This window comes from Mirounga angustirostris, unplaced genomic scaffold, assembly GCF_029215605.1.
Source record: "Mirounga angustirostris isolate CCGP_5_RB_7025 unplaced genomic scaffold, mMirAng1.0.hap1 SCAF_17, whole genome shotgun sequence".
NCBI lineage: Eukaryota > Metazoa > Chordata > Mammalia > Carnivora > Phocidae > Mirounga > Mirounga angustirostris.
The window spans coordinates 28899082-28920323 of NW_026991725.1; the positions used below are offsets into that span (position 1 = coordinate 28899082).

General features: G+C 61.6%; 1 protein-coding gene across 4 annotated transcripts; it reads left to right on the forward strand.

The window, feature by feature from the left end:
* The first annotated feature begins 1949 nt into the window (after positions 1-1949).
* Positions 1950-20085, forward strand: ADAM11 (ADAM metallopeptidase domain 11). 4 transcript variants are annotated; one of them, XM_045888765.3, is made up of 26 exons: positions 1950-2031; positions 2480-2655; positions 10801-10877; positions 11072-11138; positions 12365-12450; positions 12540-12615; positions 13024-13090; positions 13159-13226; positions 13571-13645; positions 13723-13794; positions 13993-14159; positions 14685-14769; positions 14879-14969; positions 15102-15153; positions 15653-15752; positions 15834-15905; positions 16016-16108; positions 16522-16602; positions 17146-17196; positions 17337-17400; positions 17630-17729; positions 17952-18071; positions 18164-18332; positions 18422-18536; positions 18624-18714; positions 19359-19555. In XM_045888765.3, exons 1-26 carry the CDS (start codon positions 1965-1967, stop codon positions 19405-19407), a joined length of 2331 nt encoding a protein of 776 aa, XP_045744721.1. In that variant the 5' UTR covers positions 1950-1964; the 3' UTR covers positions 19408-19555. The 4 variants fall into 4 exon arrangements, with proteins under 4 accessions (XP_045744721.1, XP_064439443.1, XP_064439442.1 ...); XM_064583373.1 differs by lacking the exon at positions 1950-2031 and adding an exon at positions 19899-20085 and having other exon boundaries at positions 2266-2655; positions 19359-19376; XM_064583372.1 differs by lacking the exon at positions 1950-2031 and having other exon boundaries at positions 2266-2655.
* Positions 20086-21242: the final 1157 nt, after the last annotated feature.

Here is a 21242-nt window from a genome sequence, read left to right on the forward strand (position 1 = left end):
CCAAAGAACCAGAGCCACAGAAATCACAGCAATGCCCCTCAACCGAAGAGGCCCAGGCCACAGACTGGGCATGCCGTGTGGTCTTGGTCATGTCAGGAGAGGGGTCCAGACTCCCCCAGGCCCAGTGCCCCCCCTTGTGAAACGACAAACCCCGCCTGTCCTTTTGGGAGGCACACGGGATCGCGAATCACTGCTGTGGCCCAGAACACGCAGGCCAAGGGGAACTCGCCCTGGGGGGCCTGGGGAGCGGATGGGATAGACGGCCTCTCACTGCCAGCTCTGGGACTTCGGGAAGCTCACATGGGCACCTCTTTTTGGGAGCCTCCGTTTCCCCTTCTGAAATGAGGAGCACAATCTCTCCCTCCTGACTAATTGAGTTTCTAGGGAATATCCCATAGTAGGTCCTCATTCCTGGGAGCCCCCTCACCCCTACACCCCGGAAGAGGTTTCCAAGGTGTCTCCAGAGTGAAGGACCAGTTGGCTCAGCCTTGCTGAGCATCTGGGTCTGGAGTGGCAGGTGGTGGTTGGGGGTAGTTACCCCAGTCCCAGCATCAGCACCTCCTGGGAAATTGCCTTCTCACCTCTTCTGGGCCTAAAATAGAGCGCGAGGGGTGGGGGGGAACGACTGTCACGAGCCAGAGACAGCTTCCCCGTCCCTGGCAGTCCCTGGGTCCCTAAGGAAGGAGAGGACCCAGGAAAGGGTTCCCTGCCTCCACTCCTGCTCCTCAGCCCAGTATGACTTCGAGGATGCTCTGGCCTTGGGCACAAGGTCATGTGGGACCTCACCAGCCGTGTGCAAGCCCTACCACCCCCCATCCATCTCAGGTCTCTGGTTCTTGGGATCCCTAGCAGAGATCAGAGATCCCAGCCCCCAGTATGGGGACCCATCTTACCCAGGAGCCCACGAGCTAAGCGAGGCGGCACAGGGAGAGAGGAAGGTTGGAAGGTTAGTTGGTTTGCAGACAGGGCAACCTAGTCTGGCCAGAGAGGGGAAGCTGGGGGGCTCCAGAGGTGTCTTCTGCTCCTCAAAGATTTGGGCTGCAAGGGAGGGGCAGGAATGGGGTATACTAACAGCATGTAAATGACCTGGCTAGTTGATATATTTAGGGGAGGAATTCAGGAGCCCAGAGGCAGTAGGCCCGCCCTTTCTGGTGGCTCTGGTGACAGCAATCCCCGCAGCCCTCCTGGAGGCAGAGGACATCTTTGGCCTGGAAAACGAGCCTGCAGGATGGAAAGGGGTCTGGACCCGGGGTGTGGGAGAACTCCGCAGTGACCTGCTCTGCTGCGGGTGGGTGAGAGACCCCTTCGGTCCCGCCCCTGGTCCTCCGACCTTCCCAGCTCCACCTAAGCCTGCGGTCGACCCGGGCCCTCGTGGCTGGGTACAGGGAAAGCCCGTCCTGGGTACCGCGCCGGAGGGGCAAAGGGGAGCCGGACAGCCACGCCCCCGCACCTCGACCGCGCGGGCCCCCCCGACGGGCCGTCACCGGGTCAGAGCCCGGGGTCCCCGTGTTCCCTGCCTCCCTTCCCCTACCAACCCGCGGGTCCTCGGGGCTCCCCAACGAGGGGTGGGGGCGGGGGGGGGGAACGGGCGCGCTCTGCCCTGCACCTGCCGAAGGGGCCCGAGGAGTCGCGGGCAGGCGGGTCTCCGGGCGGCGCCTCTTTTGTCCTCCCGTCGCGGCGGCCCCGGCCCTGCCCGGCTCGGGGAGGGGGGGCCGGGGGCGGGCCCTGGGCTCACGTGCTCGCCGCTCGGCTCTTAACCCGGCCCGCCGGCCCGCCGGGATGGCCGCGGCCGGAGCGCGCTGAGCCGGGCGCCCGCCCCGCCGCCGCCGTCAGCCTCGCCCCCCGCCCGGCCGGCGCCCCCGCCCCGCGCCTCCCGCAGCCGCGCCTCCCGCCCGCGCCTCCCCCCGCCCGCGCCGCGCCGCTCGCAGCCGCAGCCCCCGGAGCCGGAGGATTATGAGCGAGCCATGAGGCGGCTGCGGCGCTGGGCGTTCGCGGCGCTCCTGCTGCTGCTGCCGCTGCTCCCCCCGCCGGGTGAGTGCCCCCGGCCCCGCCGCCCCCCCCGGCCCCCGCCCCGGCTTTTGCGGCGCTTTCTGCTGCGGCCACAGTTTCCTGCAGTGCTCGGGGTGACAGCAGGTCCGGGCGCGGGGCGGCGGGGGAGCGGGGTAGGAGGGAGGGCGCGTGCACCCACCTGTCCCCATCTGGCCCGCCCCAGCGCGGCCAGCCCCCTGCCGCCGGCCGGCGGACTCTGCAGGTCTCTGCGGGGGGGGGGCAGTCGTGACGGGCCGGCGGGAGGGCAGCTCCTGGCCCCCTCTCCATCGGGCTCTTCCCTCCGCAGGGGAGCAGATCCTCCCGCGCAGATCCCCCTCCCCCAGGGGTCCAAGGCCCACAGCAGAGCGGGGGATGAGGTGTGCTCACCCCAGTCCCAAGTCTCCTGCCCCTCGGTGGGCATCCGCCTGCAGCTCTGGCCTTGTCTCCCCAGGTCTCGGGACCCGGGGTCCCTTCGGAGCTCTGCGCTGGCGGGTCTCACCCCAGCTGGGGCGTCCGGGAGCCCCTGAGGTCACAGAGCCCAGCCGTCTGGTGGGGGAGAGCTCCGGGGGAGAGGTCCGAAAGCGGCAGTTGGACACCAGGGTCCGCCAGGAGCCACCAGGGGGTCCGGTGAGTGGGGTTGGGTGGCGAGGCCAGGGGGCTGAAGCAGACCGGGAGCCCAAGGAAGGCCACCGGGCAGCCAGGGTTTGGGTCCCCCCACCCCACCACACACGCTGGCTCCTGCAGCTTCTCCTTCTGCACAATGGGCTACCCACCTGATGGGTGCTGGAGCCCACTAGTGGGGAGCCCTGGCCTCATTCCAGGACCCCTCCAATCATCATGGGGATCCCCTGCCCTCCGTGGACCCTGGAATGCCCAGGACTCATGCAGCCTCGGGTCAGCCTTCCACCCGCCCCCACTCCCATCCTGCCAAAGCAAGTGGTTCTACCTCAAATGGGGCTTGGCCAGGGCAGTAGGGGACAGGGAGAGGCCGCTAAGAGCCCAGGCACCGATTAGGTAGGGCTCCCGTTTCTCCTCACAGCCACCCTCAGCGGGCTTTCTTGGAACGGCTCAGTGCTTGCTCCTGCCTCAGTTTCCCTCTGTGCACCGATAGGCTTGTCTTTCTTCCTGTCCTTGCTGAGGGTGGGGTCCCGGAAAAAGGTTGGAGGCCCCAAGCTCACCCACAAATGCCAGCTCCATCGGCCCCATTCCCCGCCCCCTCCCCCCGCCCCATCCCTTTCAGCTGCCAGACCCCTCCTGCCTCCCAAAGGAAGGTTAGGAATGAAGGAGATTAATTGCAATTAATAATTAATTAATATCATGTGAATAATAATTACCCAGATGGAATATTCATTCAGCACGCCTCGGCTCTCCCGGAGCTGGAAGCTGAAAGTTAGCCAGGCCAATGGGGGGGCGGTGGGGGGGGGGCGGAGGGAGGGATGGCGAAGGCCTGGCAGAAATAGGAGGTGTAGAGGAGAGACTCAGAGGAGGGGTACAGCGGAGGTCTGGGAAGTTTTGGCAGCTGGGAATGGTGGGAGGTAAATTGGGCTGGGCAGAGAGAGGAAGGAGGGAAACGGACATCTGTCAGACTGGCATCTGGCCCTGCCTAATGTACTTGGTTAAAAGCCCTTAGGGGGGGTGGAGGGGTTTGTGTGGGGGGGTTCAGGGGGGATACTCGGGAAATGGAATGGAGCAGGAAGGCAGCATGCATAATAGATGGACCATCACTCAAGGCAGGGAGGGGGAGGGGCTGCTTAATGGTCCCGGGCAGGCAGGGTGGGGGTGGGGGTGGATGGGGGTGGCAGTGGGGCAGGGGTGAGAGGAAAGCGGTTGGAGGCTGCCTTCAGTGTCTGCCCAGGCTCCTTGGGAGGTGGGAGATGGGCCATAGGATGATCCCAAGGCCAGGGATGGGGTGTCCTGGCTGGGTTTGGTCCTTGGTCCAGCTTTCTTCCTTGGGGTCACCCCCCGAGAACTGTTCACCCCAAGCCTGTGTTGGCTGGGAGTTGACTGCCCAGCCTGATGCTGGGGCCCCTGGTGGGTGCTTCAGGGGACGTCCAGATGGAGGATGGGGTGATGCCGTGGTGTGGTCAGAGGACATTGCGGGCAGAAGGCGTGGGGGCCAGGTAGGGATGAAGAATGGAGTGCTTCCTCAGCCTAGTCCTTCCTGGAGGGAGAGTGGGGGGCGGGTCCTGGGCTATGATGGCGCCTGGGACTGTGTTGGGGGGGGACCAGAACGGGTGTAGCTGGACTTGATGAGTTGGGTATGCAGACGACAGGTGTCGTTCTGCTGTGTGATGTGTGTGAGCAACTAAGTCTGAATGTGCCTAACGGGGTGTCTGAGGGGGTGAGGGTAGGAGTGGAGGGTTCGTGGATCTGTGAGGCGGTGCTCACCTCCAGTGGGGGCCTCTCCAGCATTGAGCCTTTCTAGGGACCTCCCTGCAGCCTCCCCAGGGGACATACTCGTAGCCCTGCCCCACCTGTACCTCGGTCTCCCCTGAGGTGGATTTCTCACAGCTCCGTAAGGAAGGTGACTTTTGCCTGCCCATTTTACAGATGAGCAAACTGAGGCTCAGAGAGGTTGAGTAACTTGCTCAAAGTCAATCAGATCTCAAGCAGCGGAATGATTCTCTCCAAGACCAGGTGCTTCCCACTGCACCATTCTGCCTCCAGGGACTCTCCATTTTGGCACCAGGGCAGTGCCACCCAGCGAGATGGAAGAAGGCCGAGGGAGACAAAGGGACATGTCCAAAATAGCTCCCCCTGACCGGAAGGAGACATTGCAACCCTCTCCTCCCACCTGGCATTTCTCCCTGAGGCCTTTCTGGCGTTGGACCGTCGGGGCTGATGACGGAGCCCGTGCAGCACTGAGCCCGGGTCCCCACAGGAAGTGCCACACCCTGGCGCTGTTGGGTTCAGGGCAAAATTACTGCATCGGCTTGGGACCTCAGGCCCAGCGAGGTGTTGGGGCAGCAGCAAGATCTCTATTTGCTGTGGGTCAGGTGGCGAGTCTGGAGGGAGCACCCAGTGGGACTAGGGTGGGGGGAGCTTGGGTGCTCACCTGCTCTGGCCTGGTCACATCACCTGTCTGAGGTCTAGCTTCCTGATCCCTAAAATCGGGATGATGATAATATTCATCTCAGCCTCATCCACCTCCCGGAGGTGGTGATAGGAAAGGGTTTTGTGTGCTGAGGGCTCCTGGCTTTTGTGGGGGGGGGAGCGCGGGGGTGCGGGGGGAGGAAGGTGGCCAGGAAGGAATTAGAAGCTAGAGAAATGACAATTTACTGGGCCCTTACTGGGGCAGTGTTATGCCTTTCCACGTACTGAGGTAATGATCGTCGCAGCTGTAGGAGATGGGGCTGTTGTTATTCCCGTTCTACAGGTGGGGAGACGGGCACAGAGAGGTGAAGTAACAAGCCAGGTCACACATCACTTAAGTAGCGGAGTCAAGACTGAGGCCCAAGATTGATGCTCTGAGTCTGCCTGCCTCCCGCTCAGGGTATAGTGAGTGAGGGGGGCCACGGGGGACCCACTGCTCTCAACACCTCGCTTTTGTCCAGTTTGGAAGCAGGCTGGGCCTGAGGCCCAGAGAGGTGGGGGAGTTTCTGGAAGTGCAGAAACCTGTGGTCAAAGGGAGCCTGAAGCTGAAGATTGAGACAGAAGAACAAGCAGGGCCACCACGTGCAGTTGGGCTGGTTGTTCACTGCACAAGAGTGCCCGGGCAAGTGGACTGAATGAAATCTGTGGGCTCATGAGGCTACATGTCTTTGAGGGGAACCTTTTTCTAATCCACACAGAGCTGCTGTGTGGGTCATGTCTGCCCCCTAGGGAAACCCAGACTCCTTTAGAACCAAGACAAGGGCAAGATGTGGGGAAGCAAACAGAATTGAGGGGGGAGAGGTTCCAGGCTCCAGGCCTTGGAGACAGACATACCAGAGCCAGCTGGAGGAGGGGGGACCCCAGTCACTGGGCTGAGCTCCTATGAAAGCTGTCCAGACCAGCGTTTACTGGAAATGCTAACCCCGAAGCCCTCGGCGGGTTTGTGTTTTCTTGCTGTAGGGGGTGGGGGACAGTCTGGCAAGGCTCAGTCCCCAGCCCTTACTAGATGGCAGTCCTCGGCAGGGAGCCACAGGGCCTTGGGCCTGGAGCCCTCGTACCCTACTAGGGCCATGGCCAGGCTTGGTCTTTACAGCCAAGGTTGCAGCTCTGTCCTGGGATTGGAGGTAGGAGATGGTTGCCGGGAGGGGGCTGGTGGCCGGAAGCCGCCCCTGGGACTTGTGCTGGCCCCTCCCCACCCAGGCTTGCTCTGCAAAGGCAAGGGCCGTGAACTGAGCCCCGGCCTGAGGTTGGGCGGAGAGATTGTTCACGCATGAGACTAAGCTTGGGTCTGAAAGGCTTTGGGGGTGAGAGTGGGGGGAGCAGCCTTGGCGGCTCCTGGTTCTGCTGCCTCTGAATCCCACCTTCCTCATCCATAAAATGGGGCTAAGAGTCGTCTCCATCTTGCCAGGCTGCTTGGAGGATCAGAGGCGATGAAGTTTGTCAGGTGTCCTGCCTGGGATCTGGCAAGAACAGATGTTCAACATCTGTGAGGCCTGCCCTCGCTCCCGAGCGTCCGGGGCGGGGTGCGGGCAGCTGGACTAGCATGAGGGCTGGTGTCCGAGACAGAAGCCTGGGCATTTGGGGGCTACCTATCAGGCTCCGGGCGGTGCTGGTGGGGGTGGGGACAATGCGGCAGGAGTCTTGAGTCCTCCCCAGACTCTGGCCTGTGGGCTTGGCCTTGCCTGATCACCCCCTCCTGGTTGCCGAGAGGGACCCAGTTGCCTAGAGTCTGTCCCCAGAGGGACTCATGACCCTCTAAGGAAGTGACTCTGTCCTCAAAAATATAGGTAAAATCCCATTATCAGAAATTTGTTCAACTGTTCCGTCTGGGATTCCCACAGTCCTGCTGATCAGTTGAGCCTCAGCACATCGTGGGCGACAGCTGCCGTGGGGAGGGGATGTCTCCCCCCGCCGGTGGGGCCCCTGCGTCTCTGGCTCCTTGCCGTCTGCCGCCACCCAGCCCATGTGGTTCGGCTAGTTCCTCAAAGCCCTGTTCAGCGGGAACATTTACACTTCGTTCTTCAACTGTTATGATTATGATTACTAATCCTTGTGATAATAACACATTAAGAAGGGCTTCCATCTGACCCTCATGACAACCCCATCTTACCGATGGGGAAACTGAGGCTCAGGCCTTCTGATGCCTTTCCATTCAACATGAGTGTTGAAAAAAAGATGGGCGTGTTGTGTGCTCAGGGGACTAAAGGTGGCCGTGTGAAAAGTTGAATCAGTGATCAGAGATGTCCAGAGCTGAGGCCCTAGGAGAGGGGGGTTGAGGTGGGGTGAAGGGCCAGCTCAGGAGTAGAGGATCCACAGCACTCGTGGGTTGGGGGGTGTGGGCTTTGCAGATGAGGGTGAGGAGGAGAAAGCCATGGGAGGAGACGGGGGTTCCGGTGGAGGGATTTGGGGTGACAGTTTGAAGGGCAGTGCTTGGACACTCAAATTTACTGGAGCATCTGAGAACCCCCCAAGACCCTCAGTCTCCCCCTTCCCAAGACTGTGATTCTATGGGTCTAGGCTGGAGGCCTGGCGTCTGTATTTGTGATTCGGGGACTTCACTGGGATTTTTGCCTCCTTCCTTCTGCCCCCTGAATCTGGTTGAGCCTGACACGGGGCATAAGCCCAAGCCGAGGGGGTGGACGGGCTGGTAACAAGGGAGCCTCGGGGAGGGCAGTCACCGAAGCCAGGTGGCCGAGCTGCTGTGACAAACATGAACCCCAGCCCCAGGCTGAGATCTGACCCCGCACCTCCCCAGCATGGCCCTGGGCCAGTCACCTCCGAGTGTCTCTCCCTGAGCCTTGGCCTGCCATTTGTAAAATGAGCACCAGATGACCTGGGCAGGTTGGGATCAAATAAGCCAGGGCACGTGAGAGCCGGATGGCCGGGGAGTGAGAGGCAAGAGCAGGGCACGGGGTCGAGGCCTGGCCGGCCGGTCACCAACAGCACTGAGCTGGGCACGGAGGAGGGCGGGCGGGTGGCAGGGGACAGAAGGGGCTCCCAGGGGAGGAACTGAGGGATAATGGAAGAGGTCAGGGGCAGGTCAGGGGCAGGAGGCAGACCAAGTAAGGAGCTGTTTGGCTTTGATAGAACTCAGGCCTAAAGCTTGGCTGGTGGGGGTGGGGGGGCCATCTTAGGAGTCTGGGGCCAGCAGGAGCCCCCACCCCAGGTGCCTGGGGTACAGAGTTCCTGGCGACTGAGGTGGGCTTGCCTTAACTTTCACTTCCTGCAGACAGGGGTTGTCCTCATGTAGGCCCTGCCCAGCTCTCTGATTTCCCTCCCCTTCCTCCAGCACTTTTGGTGGCTCCCTAGTCCTCCCTGGGCTGCCTCCTTTCAGGCCCAGCCCCCAGCCCCAGCAGCTGCCCTTGCCCTTATCTGGCCTGGGCCCTGGGTCCTGCTGGGGAAGGGGCAGCCCAGCCCAGGGTAGGCCTGAGCAGGTGGGGAAGAATGAGGCTGCAGGAGGTAGTGGGGACAGAAAGGACCTAGTGTCTGCTCTTCCACCAGTCTGGGCTTTCCCCAGAGTGGGGGTCAGCTTGGTCTGCACAGAGATGGGGGAGGCCAGATGGGTGAGCTTGCTGACTTCCTGAGTGGTGGACATTCTGCTAGCACCAGGGCCGACGCTGCCAGAATTCTCCTGGCCCAAGACGACCCCCACCACACAAAGCCAACTTCACAGCCTTGCATCTATCTGGGCTCATCGTACCATTTTCAGTGGGAGAATCTGAGGCTCAGGGAGGCTGCTGGCTCATCCCTGAAGCTGCACAGCCTGAGGGAGCGGGCTTGGGCCAAGGGGCCTGGAAGGGCTGCTCCTCTGGGGGGCCCGTAGGGGCAGAGATAGGGGCTTATCAGTGGGGGTGGGGGGCAGAAAGAACAAGTGGATACAGACCTGAGGACAGGGGAGGGCAGAGGTAGTTCGGGCAGGGATGGATGGGGAAGGCAGAGATAGACCAAAACCAGGAGAGGAGAGGGAGGGCAGGGATAGTCTAAGCCAAGGGCGTGGGGTGGGAGGGGTACAGGTAGTCCAGGCCCAGGGGCAGGGAGAAAGCAGAGATGATCCAGGCCAGGGCAGGAAGAGGAAAGCAGTGACTCCTTGTCCTTGACGTTCTATTTCAAGTCTGATTGACGTTCTAGGGGCTTGGGATAGAGCTTGAGCTCAGTCAGCCTGGGATAGGGTGAGTCAGTGTCCTTGGAGCTCAGAGGGCTGCCTACCTGGGCGCTGGCCCTTCACCCCACCTCAACCCCCCTCTCCTGGGGCCTCTCATGGGCCCTTTCTATCTTACTTCACCTTTGGGGTGAGAAGGCCTTGGAAGCTGATTCTGTAGGCTTGAATCCCAGCTGCACCACTTCTTAGCTGTGTGACTTTGAGCAACTTAGTTAGCCTCTCTGTCCTTCAGGCTCCCCATCTGTCAGAGGAGGGTAGCCGTGGCTTCTACCCCACTGGCTCGTTGTGAAGATCAAATATGATAATGCTTGTATTTAGAACAGTGCCTGGCACATAATAAGCACTCAGTAAAAATGAGAAGTCTAGGTGGTTGATAAGAAAGCCGACTAGCACCAGGCTATGAGATTTCGTGACCTTGGGGCTCCCTTCTACCCTGCAGCCCAGGAGAAAAGCCTCACACCTGCATGGCCCAGTGGTGGGACCCTCACCTGGGGGTCTGGGTTTCAGTCTTCTTAAATGGATAGGGGTGTGAAAAAAGCTCTAGTCCCTCTCAGGCCCTTGCTTTGCTTCCGGGTCTTTTGTGACACCTGACGCTTGGAGTGGGGACGTGAGAGTCCCCCTCAGCCCCTTAGCACAGACTCTCCTGCCCCTTCTCTTGAGGTCACTGTTCCTCCAGGCACACTAGCTTCAGGTCTGGAGTCCCCACTCCCCGCAGAAGCTGGGCGCCCAGAGCGGGTAGGGCAGCCATCTTGCTCAGGCCTGGTACGTCGCCATGACAACCTGGAGCGTCCCAGCCCCACTGCAAAGGCCCCTCTGAAAAATTTATCAGGAAAACTTCCGTGTTTAAAAATTAACCATGGGATTGAAATATTAAAGATGAGCTGCTTTGGGCAAGGCAGAGGGCAATGGACTTGGGGGTGGAGGAGCCAAGTTCCCTCCTCCTGACAGGATGGCATCTGCCCATCACCCCAGCTTCCAGTTCTAACCCACGCTACACTGTCTGTAGAGTCTGAGACTCCTCCATCAATTGAGGCTGGGGCCAGGATGCAGGAAGGGAGGGGCCTGGTTTGCAGGGCCCGGGGGTCACACTGCTCCCCCATCTCCAGTTTGCCCCTTTCCCATGGTACTTCTGCGGGGCTCTCTTTAGTCCACTTGAGGGCGGGGCTGGCCCTGCCAACAGCAGGGAGGGCCTGGCATGAAGCAGTGGGCAGGCTGAACTGCCTTCCATCCCTGCTGCTCAGGTAGCCTGGCCCTAGGGGGCGCCTACACCAGAGAGGGTGGGCTGGCACGTGCCCCCTATGCTGCTCACCGAGCCCTGGCCCAGAGGGTGGGCTGTGTGCCGGGGTGCATACTCCTGCCCCTGTCCCCAGGAAGGGAACAGGGCCTTGGAGGAAGATGAGCTCTTTCCCCCCAAATCAATGGTCCCCTTGGCTGCTGGGCTGCGCCATCCCCTCCCCAGCGCTACTCCTTGTTCTGAGGTTCCCCAGATTGATTCCCCTCCGCCCTCCCCCCACCCCCAGCCTGTCCACCTGGCCCAAGTGAGTTTCGTCATCCCAGCCTTCAACTCAAACTTCACTCTGGACCTGGAGCTGAACCAGTGAGTGTGGCCTTGAGCCTGGAAGGAAGGGCAGCAGGCGGGTGGGCAAGGCATGGTCTTGACTTGGCTGGGTGGGGAGCCGGGGGCAGGGCTGGGGCAGGGGACCTGGATCTGAGCTGCGGTGGGACCCAAGTCTGATCCAGCCCCAGCAGCGACCCCCCCTCCTTCCTCCTGGCCCCCTCTGTCTGTTTCAGTCACCTCCTCTCCTCGCAATATGTGGAGCGCCATTTTAGCCGGGAGGGGACAACCCAGCACAACACCGTGAGTGCCTTCGGAAGGGGACAGGGGAGATGGAATGAAGGGACAGGTGGTCAGTGGAGATGGGGTCCAAGGTATCTTCTATACTTGGGTGGGCCCAGCCCCTTGGGGCCCTCCATCTCTCCCCACCATGGAGGGTCCAAGGGTCGGAGTCAGTGTGGCGTATTGAATGGCGTGGAGCCTGAGCTCCCTTCACGCAGCTCCCAAGGTCTGACTCCCAGCCGGCCTCTCTGCCTGACATGGAGGCCTTCAAGGACCCTCCCTGCCCCCTGCCCAGACTTTTCTAGGAGGTGGCCGTTGGGGAAATGCCCTTCTTACTCAACACCAAGGCCTTGGAAATTCCTGGCTGCCCGGGACACCAGGGTCCCAGCCCCAGAGGCCCAGGGGCTTGAGCAGAGATGAATGAGTGTCTATAAATAGCCTCCTCCCCGTCCCCCCACCCCCAACCAGCCAGTTCAGGAACTGGAGCACAAGTAATTCTGCAGGAGCAGGGAGGGGGGTGCTTGTCCCCTCTGACCCGAGAGCCCAGGCCAAGAGGACACACGCTGCTCACAGTTCCTCAGCCGCAGACCGTGTCCGCCGAGGCGGTGGTCTCTGTGAATCCACTGTGGGTGCACGTGTGTGTGTGCTGGGGCTGAGTCCACAGCTTCCATCTGATTAAGTGAGCCCCTCAGTGGTGAGTGCTTAGAGCCGTGCCTGGCCCGAGTGCTAGCTCTCCTCAGAGGAGTCTATGAACCATGCACCTGCCCCTCCCAAGTGGCTAAGAACCACTGAGGTAGGGCTCCTGGGTGGCTCAGCTGGTTGAGCGACTGCCTTCGGCTCAGGTCGTGATCCTGGAGTCCCGGGATCGAGTCCCGCGTCGGGCTCCCTGCTCAGCGGGGAGTCTGCTTCTCCCTCTGACCCTCCCCCGTCTCATGTGCTCTCTTTCTCATTCTCTCTCTCTCAAATAAATAAATAAAATCTTTAAAAAAAAAAAAAAGAACCACTGAGGTAGCCCAACTTCCTCATCTTGTAGGTGAGGTGATGGGGGCCCAGGGAGGACTAGGCACCCGCCCAGGTGAAAGAGCAAATTAGGAGCACATCCAGAGTAGGACCAGGCTCCAGATCCCCAGGTGTACCCAGGGCCCATGGCCAGCTGCACACCCAGCAGCCGCGGGGCCCCTCCTCGCTCCTCCTGCCTTCACACCGGGGCCGGGGGCATGTCTGCTCATGTTCTGCTCCTCCTCCAGGGGGCCGGGGACCACTGCTACTACCAGGGGAAGCTCCGGGGGAACCCCCAATCCTTTGCTGCCCTGTCCACCTGCCAGGGGCTGCAGTGAGTACGGGCAGGGGCGGGAGAAGGGGGAAGAGCCTTCGTCCCTGGCCTGGGGATGCAGGTGGGGACCTGCACCTCTGTCTCTGCAGTGGGGTCTTCTCTGATGGGAACTTCACCTACATCGTGGAGCCCCGTGAGATGGCCAGGCCTCAGGAACCCCCCCAGGTGAGCCCCTCACGGTTCCCTCTGACAGCCCTGGTGCGCACGCACACCCTCGTGGCTTGTCCCAATGGCTGTCGCTGCCTCCTCCCTTGGTGACCTCAGCCTTACTGCCCTCCTCAGTCACCCCAGCTCTGGTTCCCTCCCCCTGTGCCCTCAGCTCCAATGTCCCCTCTGTCCCCCAAGTAACCTCCCATCGGGCTCCAGTGTCCTTTGCCCCTATCTCTCAGGGCGCCCCCAGGTCTTGACCCCGGAATCTGAGCATCTGGGAGATCAGATCCGACATGGGAGCTCTGGCCAGTTCTGGGTCACCCTGGGGTGGGGTGGGGGTGAGGGCTGGAGCTGTCCCCCATCTGGGCTCAAGAGCAGACCTGGTCACCCCCCCCGCCAAAAACTAATTCCCCCTCATTTCAGGGACCCCTTCCCCACCTCATTTACCGGACCCCTCTCCTCCCAGTCCCCCTCGGATGCAGGGAACCAGGTAAGGGAGGGAAAGTGGGGCTGGGGAGGGGGCCAGCTGTGCTCCCCTCACCTGGCCCCTCCCCCCAGGCTGCCTATTTGCTGCCCCTGCTCATTCTGCCCCTGTGAACCGGCCGAGGCTGAGAAGGAAAAGGCAGGTACGGGGGCCCGCACAGACCTCGGGCTGCAGAGACCTCGGGCTGTGGTCCATCCATGACGGGGGCAAAGGAGGGCTCAGACTGATGTGGCTGGGGGCCAGGGCACCACGCTTGAGAGGAAGCCCCCCACCCCATTTCCTAACACCCGTGTCTGCACCTGCCCGAATTATGGACAAACTGAGGCTGACTGCCCTCTTACCAAGGCTGGGGAGGGAGGGGACCCCCACCAGTGGGGGGACCAGCATTATCCCTGACTGGAGTTCAGCACCCCCGAGTCTGCCCATGGCTTGGCCCCGACGCCGGGCCTGGAGGGGACTGATCCCAAGTGCCCACCCACCGCCCAGGTCCGCCGGGGCCACCCTACCGTGCACAGTGAAACCAAGTACGTGGAGCTGATCGTGGTCAACGACCACCAGCTGGTAAGTTCCCAGCCTGGGGGCAATTCGGAGGGGGCGCCCAAAGCAGCCTGGCCCTCTCCCACTCTCTTTCCTGCCAGTTCGAGCAGATGCGCCAGTCGGTGGTCCTCACCAGCAACTTTGCCAAGTCCGTTGTGAACCTGGCAGATGTGGTGAGCCACCCCCCTTCCCTTCCCTCTCCTCCCTCACCACTGGCCTGCTGCACACATGCTTGGGGTGAGCTCGGCAGGGCCCTATCAGCCTCTGATCCCCACTTCCTGAAGAGACAAACTGAGGCCCTCCTCCAGCCCTGTGCCCCCACCCTCTCCTACCCTCCAGCCCCACCCTCATCTTCTTCCCTCCGGGCCCAGATGTACAAGGAGCAGCTCAATACCCGCATCGTGCTGGTTGCCATGGAAACGTGGGCAGATGGGGACAAGATCCAGGTGCAGGATGACCTCCTGGAGACCCTGGCCCGGCTCATGGTCTATCGGCGGGAGGGCCTGCCTGAGCCCAGTGATGCCACCCATCTCTTCTCGTGAGTCCCCGCCCCACATGTCCTGTCAGGCTCAGCTGCTTGCTGCCGAGTGGGGTTGCTGGACGCTTGCTCAGCGCCAGGGGCTCCTGCGGGGTCTGGGACCTGGGCTCACCTTGCACCAGCCCCCCAGCCATTTGCCATAGGCTGGGCATCTTCCCTGTATCTTAGGCTGATGCCTCCTTTTCCGGTCCCCACTGATCTTCCTCTGCCTATCAGCTCCCCTTTTGTCCCCTCTTCTCCTCTCAAACTGTCCCAGCATCCTTTCCTCAGGAACTCAGTGCTCGGATAGAAAGAAAAAAATCTGCAGTTAGAGATGATCTCATAGGAGCCTGTCATGTGGCTCATGGGCTAACAAACCCAAAGAGAAGAAGGGGTTTGCCGAGGTCACAGAGGCTGACATGAGGACGGGCTCCCCTCCCTGAGGGAGGGCTCTAGTGTGCGAGTCTCCCCAGTCTGCCCCTGACAGCCTAGGGAAGCCACCGTGGGCAAGGCAGGGGTTTCTCCTGATAACCCTCTCCCTTCCAGGGGCAGGACTTTCCAGAGCACCAGTAGCGGGGCTGCCTACGTGGGGGGCATCTGCTCCCTGTCCAGGGGTGGAGGTGTGAACGAGGTGAGCTGTGTGGGGCATGGCTGGGATGGCGGTGGGGGTTAAAGGGAGAGGGGCTGTGAAGGGCACGAGGGATGTAGACATTTGTGTGCTCCGTCTTCCTCACCCCAAGTATGACAACATGGGCGCCATGGCAGTGACCCTGGCCCAGACGCTGGGGCAGAACCTGGGCATGATGTGGAATAAACACCGGAGCTCCGCAGGTATCAAAGAAGACCCCATGTCGCCCCACAACCAGCCCAGACCCACTCCCAGCAGCTCTAGAAGTGAAGGGGGTGACTGTGGGAGGGGGGCAGTCCTCCACCCTCCCTTATATCCACCCGCTTACCTCTCAGGGGACTGCAAATGTCCAGACAACTGGCTGGGCTGCATCATGGAAGACACTGGGTGAGTTCTTGGGGACAAGCTAGGGGAGGGTCTTGGGCGAGGGAGAACCATAGGGAGCACTGAGCGGCAGTGCTCAAGAGGCCCAGCTATTGGGCCCACTTAGGATTTCAAAAAGCCCAGTTTTCTGAGGACACTGCCCAAGGAGACCCACATTCCCTAGCCGGCCACAAACTGGCAGCCTGTACTGCGCGCTGTGGCCACTGGGAGCCGCCAAAGCCTCGTGTGGAGGCACCTTCCCCTCTTAGCTCTCCAACCTCCAGCTCTGAGCCGTCCTGAGGTTTCGGGAAGGGGACAGGAGCAACGTCCGCTGCCCACTTCCGCTTGATGGGCAGGCAGGAGGATGACCGTGCCCTCTCCTGGCACGTAGATCCTCAGCCTCCTCGAGATGGTCACCGAGTCCCCCCGTGCACCCCATCCCCAGTCTTGAGAAGGGGCGAGAGTGGGCTGGAGGGGAGGCGCGGCGGGGACTCAGCGGCTCCGTCCCCTGCCCGCTGCCCAGGTTCTACCTGCCCCGCAAGTTCTCGCGCTGCAGTATCGACGAGTACAACCAGTTTCTGCAGGAGGGAGGCGGGAGCTGTCTCTTCAACAAGCCCCTCAAGGTAGCAGCCCCAGGGCGGGGATGTGGGGGCGAGGCTTGGGCAAGGTCCCGGCCAGACTCCCGACACCCCTTCCCCGTCCAGCTCCTGGACCCGCCTGAGTGTGGGAACGGCTTCGTGGAGGCAGGGGAGGAGTGCGACTGTGGCTCGGTGCAGGTGAGAGACTGGTGCGGCGCCAGGTGCGGGACGGGGGCGCGCCAGAGAAGGTGTGGGTGGGGAAGGTCAGGGCTTACCCACCTCCCTCCCCTTGTCCCTGCGTCCCTCAGGAGTGCAGCCGTGCGGGCGGGAACTGCTGCAAGAAATGCACCCTGACTCACGACGCCATGTGCAGCGACGGACTCTGCTGTCGCCGCTGCAAGGTGAGGGGCACCTACCGCCGGGGCGGGATGGAGGCGGCACCAGGAGGGACCAGGCTGCGAACAGGACAGCCGGATAAGGGACCGGACTCGGGGAGGAGGAGCCGCTGGAGGCGGGGCAAATGTAGGGGCGGGACTTGAGGCGAAGAAAGCGCCAATGGAGAGGGAGAAGGGCGGGCGTGCGCCCCCAAGGGCCTGTTGAAGGCGGGGCTACGAGGAGCGGGGCGGGGCACCTACCCAGAGGCGGTGAGAGGGGCGGAACGTGAGCCGGCTTGGGGGCGGTGCTGACTGGGCTGGGAGCGGCCGGGGGGCGGGGCGAGGAGGGGCCGAGGGCCCAGGCCGGGGGGCGGGGCCTCGGGGAAGGCGGGCGCGGAGTCCGGGTTCTGGGCTGAGCAGCGAAACGCCTCCTTTCCCAGTACGAGCCGCGGGGTGTGTCCTGTCGAGAGGCCGTGAACGAGTGCGACATCGCGGAGACCTGCACCGGGGACTCGAGCCAGGTCCGTCCAGTCCAGCCGCCCCGAGGGCCCCAATGGGAGGCAACTCCTATTCTTATAGGTTTGGCTCCGCGGGGCTGTTGTTATCTGCGCCCCTCCGCTCCGCTGCTGGCGTCGCCGCCGCTGGTCAGCCTCGTTTTCCTCGCCTGTGAAACGGGTTCTTCATGCCTCCTGGTTTTGCTCCTTCCGTCATTAAATCAGTATAGTCTGGCAGGGGTTCCAAGGGCCTGGCGCGGGGTTGGTGTGTGTTCAGGATGAGAGTGTATAATAGTATTAGTTAACATCTCTTAAGTCCTCATTACGTGCCAGGTATTTAGTTCCATTAAGCTCTCCGAGCCCTGTGAAGTAGTTACAGGAAACAGGGAGATTGGAGAGGCTATGGGACTTGCCAATTTGTGTGGTCTGAGTTCTGAGCGAGACCTCTTGTTCCTGACTTGGAAGAGCCCTGTACTACTGTAAGCCCCTTGAGGGGGCATTTGACACCCCTTCATTCTTCAACTCTCAGTCCTGGGGCTGCTCTGCTCAGCCCAGCCCCTCTGTCCACAGTGTCCCCCTAACCTGCACAAGCTGGATGGTTACTACTGCGATCAGGAACAGGTAATGCTGGGTTGGGGTGGGGGATGGGAGGTGGGGGGTGGGGCCGTCCCCCTCGGGGCCTCTGGCTCACTACGGTCTTTTGTTTTATATCCATTCCGACCACTCAGTGTCTCAGTCCTTGTCTCCTGTTTGCTCCTTAGGGCCGCTGCTACGGAGGTCGCTGCAAAACCCGGGACCGGCAGTGCCAGGCCCTCTGGGGCCATGGTGAGTCTTTGGCTAGGAATGGGAGAGGGGACTCCCAAGGACCCAGAATCAAGCGGCTGGGGAGGGGTAAGTTCTGGCTAAATATGCCCTCTACCGAGTGTGTGGCTCTCCAGGATCTCAGTGAACCCAGCTGGGTTGGGGGTCAGGCCAGAGTGTTGGAGGTGCAGGCCTGAGGTCCTGGGGCGGGTTCTGGGGTGAGTGGGTGACGCCTGGCGTCATCTCCTTACAGCGGCTGCTGATCGCTTCTGCTATGAGAAGCTGAACGTGGAAGGGACAGAGCGCGGGAACTGTGGGCGCAAGGGGTCAGGCTGGGTCCAGTGCAATAAACAGTGAGTTGCCAAGGCTCCTGGTTGGCCTCCCCAGCTCTGGGACCCAGGAGGGTTTTTTTTCAGAGTTGGGACAGCAGGTTCCTGGATGAGCCTATGAGTCCCAGCGGAGAATATGTGAAAAATCAGGTGGTGGGGAGAGGGCAGATTCAAGTTCAGTAGTAGTAGTAGCAGTTGGGTTGGAGGTCAGACCTGGGGCTCACTGTCTCCATGCTGCCCCAACAGGGATGTGCTCTGTGGCTTCCTCCTCTGCGTCAACATCTCTGGAGCTCCTCGTCTGGGGGACCTAGGGGGAGACATCAACAGTGTTACCTTCTACCACCAGGGCAAGGAGCTGGACTGCAGGTACGGGCTGAGACCTTGTCTGGGGAAGGGCGGGTTGCAGCCGTGATGGGGGTGGGTGGCAAGGGCTGAGGCTGGCTTCGCCGGTTCCCCAGGGGTGGCCACGTACAACTGGCTGATGGCTCCGACCTGAGTTACGTGGAGGATGGCACAGCCTGCGGGCCCAACATGCTGTGTCTGGATCATCGGTGCCTACCAGCCTCTACCTTCAACTTCAGCACCTGCCCTGGCAGCGGGGCGCGCCGGATCTGCTCCCACCATGGGGTGGGTGCCTGGAGGCCAGGGATGCCGGGAGGGGCTCCCAGAGGGAACAGGGCCCCCGCTCACCTCTACTGGCCCCACCCCACCTCTAGGTCTGCAGCAACGAAGGCAAGTGCATCTGTCAGCCAGACTGGACAGGCAAAGACTGCAGCATTCACAACCCCCTGCCCACGTCTCCCCCCACGGGGGAGACGGAGAGATACAAGGGTGAGGCTGGAGCTGGCTGGGGTGGGTCTCTGTCTCTCCCCTTCTCCATGCCTGTCCCCGCCAACCGAGCCCTGCCCTCCTCCCCAGGTCCCAGCGGCACCAACATCATCATCGGCTCCATCGCGGGGGCTGTCCTGCTCGCAGCCATCGTCCTGGGAGGCACGGGCTGGGGATTTAAGTAAGAGACACACACACGCCCCCCCCATCCCTTGGCGTTCTTGGGGGGTGTCAGAACCCCAGACCGTTGAAGCTGAGGGGCCTCCCTGTGAAGTTAGCTAAGCTCACACATCACAGTCGGAGTCAGTCAGCCACACGGTCTTGCTTTGCTCACATTTCCAAGAGATTAAAAAAACAAAAACAAAAACAGACGAACCAAAAACACAAAAAATTTTACATTAACAATCCTGATTCCCAGCTTTTCTTGCAAAAGGAGAAGACTGGGCCTCAGTGCCTCCCAGCATGGCCGTGGAGTGGAGCCCAGCAGGGGCTGCTGGAAACCGGCCATGTCCTCCGTCCCTAGGCCCCACGTAGCCCACGGTGTCCTGTGGGCATCTGGGCCTGGGGCCCTCGAGCTGGTCTAACGCCTGCACCGTGCAGGGGAGGGACCTGAGGCCCAGGGTCACTTGATGAGTTAGTTGCTGAGACAGGACTCAAACCCAGGCATCTCTTCCTAGGCCCATCATTAGTGACCCGGTCCTGGGGATCCTGGCCCATGCCAGGGGTCTCATGGGAGCCAGGAAGGCCCTCCCTGAGAGAAGGGCAAGGTCACCGATGGCTCCTTTTCCTTTCTCTCCCTGCCTGCTCTCTCCTTGGCTCTTGAAGAAACATCCGCCGGGGAAGGTACGACCCGACCCAGCAGGGGGCAGTGTGATGCCGGCCACGTCATCCCTCCCACTGTCCCTGTCTCCTCCATCTCATTCGTCACCTCACATTCTGTTGATGGGGAGCTGGGGGCTGATTCCCCCACCCCTGCTGTCACTGCTGTCGCTACAGGGGTGGGAGAGCCCCGCTCCGGGAAGGAAGTCCTCAGCCTGCCCTTGTCCCTTCCTCCCGCCCACCTGCCCCCCCAGGCGTTGGTCCATTTCCTCCTGCCCTTCCTATGGCCAGACCACCCCTGGCCAGATGGGTCCTGGAGCTGTGTCCCCTGCAGCCCCCTTCTCCCGGGAGGGGAGCCTACCTCTGCGTCCCATCTGTTTTGTCTTCCATGTCACCGCTGTCTGAACTTCCCACCAGATCCCCTCCCTGGCCAGCCTGTAACTTGCCGCCTCTAGGGCCCAGCACTGACCTCCCAGGGCCCGGCTCAGGGGCTCTCCCTCTGGGCCCTGCCTCACCTCCTCCCCTGACGCCCCCTCTCCGTTCCAGGTCCGGAGGGGCCTAAGTGCCACCCCCCTCCCTCCGAGCCTGGCGTCCACCGTCTCTCCGCCCTGAACCACAAGGCTGCCCCTGCCCAGCCACGGAGGGAGGCACCATGCAAATGTCTTCCGGGCCCAAGCCCTTCAACTCCTGGCCCCACGGGTGGGAGGGGAGGGCTTGGCAGTGGGGTGGGGGGCTGTGGCCCTGCCCTTCACTCCACCAGGGTGGACCAGGCCTGGGGCATTCCCCTCATGGTCCCCCACCGCCCCCCATGCGGCTTTGGCCTCGCACACCAACTCTCCCTGTGTGAATGTAGCTTCCATCATCACGGATTGCCACAGCTCAAGGGTGGGGGGGTGAGAGGGATGCCCCCCAGTGGGCAGGGCCTGGGATGGCCCCTCCTCAAAACCAGGCAGCTGGGACCAGGGTTTTAACTCTCTGGGACTTCGGGGGAGGGGGCTGACATCTACTTTTTTTTTTTTTTTTTTGTACTGAATCTTAACTATGAATGTAACTTTGGGGGTGCTGGGGCGAGGGAAGTTATGGGGATATTTTGACATTTGTGGGAGGAACCAGAGGAACCAAGGCATGGCCATCCCCTGGGGCCCTCCCCTGGGACGATCACATCCCAAGTCCTCTCGTTGAACAGAGCCCTCCCCAAGCCAGGCAGGGGCAGGGTGGACTTGCGTGCCCCTCGGCCCGGCCCTGCTGAACTTGGAGAGAAGAATGAGTGCTGATTCAAACCAAAGCTGCCTGTTCTGTGCCCAAGGCCTAGGTTATGGGTACAACGACCACACATCCCAGATTGTCTTCAATTTCAAAATGACCACCCTGTTGTCCCTGCCAGGACACGTGTATTTGGGGGTCTAGAAAATCCAGTCCCTGAAATAAAATGGCACCTTCCCCCCCTTTCAAGAAGGATGATTCTGGGGCTGACTCAGGGCTTAGGTGCCCCCCCAGCATAGCCTAGGGGGTCCCAGGCTGGGCCATCTTCCCAGGGAGGACTCTCCCAAGCAGGAAAGGCCAGGGGTGGCCCAGTGACTGGAGGGTTAGGGGTTTTGCCTGTGATGTACAAGAGGAGGTAAGAAAAAAGGCAGGTCTCAGATATGATCCTCAGCTTCTAAAAAAGTCCTCAAGGCCCTGTCAAACCCACTCTGCTCCTTACCCCCATTCCAGGGCTGAGTAGTAAGTTTACAGTTGTTCTCCCATTCCATCCTCTGATCCCCACTGCAGCTGAGCCTGACAGAGGGGCTGAGGCCAAGCGGGGTGCCTCAGTCCTGCCCCTGGCCTTCCCTCATGACCCATGGGACAGTGGAGCCTTGGCTCGACTGCTACAAACCAGCCGGCAAGGGC

Bases quoted from the DNA above. Each gene is read 5' to 3' on its own strand.
- ADAM11 (XM_064583372.1), top strand. From the start codon at position 2,401: ATGAGGTGTGCTCACCCCAGTCCCAAGTCTCCTGCCCCTCGGTGGGCA. The intron at 13,646-13,722 runs GTAAGTTCCCAG...CTTTCCTGCCAG, and splicing joins TGGTCAACGACCACCAGCTG to TTCGAGCAGATGCGCCAGTC. The intron at 13,795-13,992 runs GTGAGCCACCCC...CTCCGGGCCCAG, and splicing joins TTGTGAACCTGGCAGATGTG to ATGTACAAGGAGCAGCTCAA.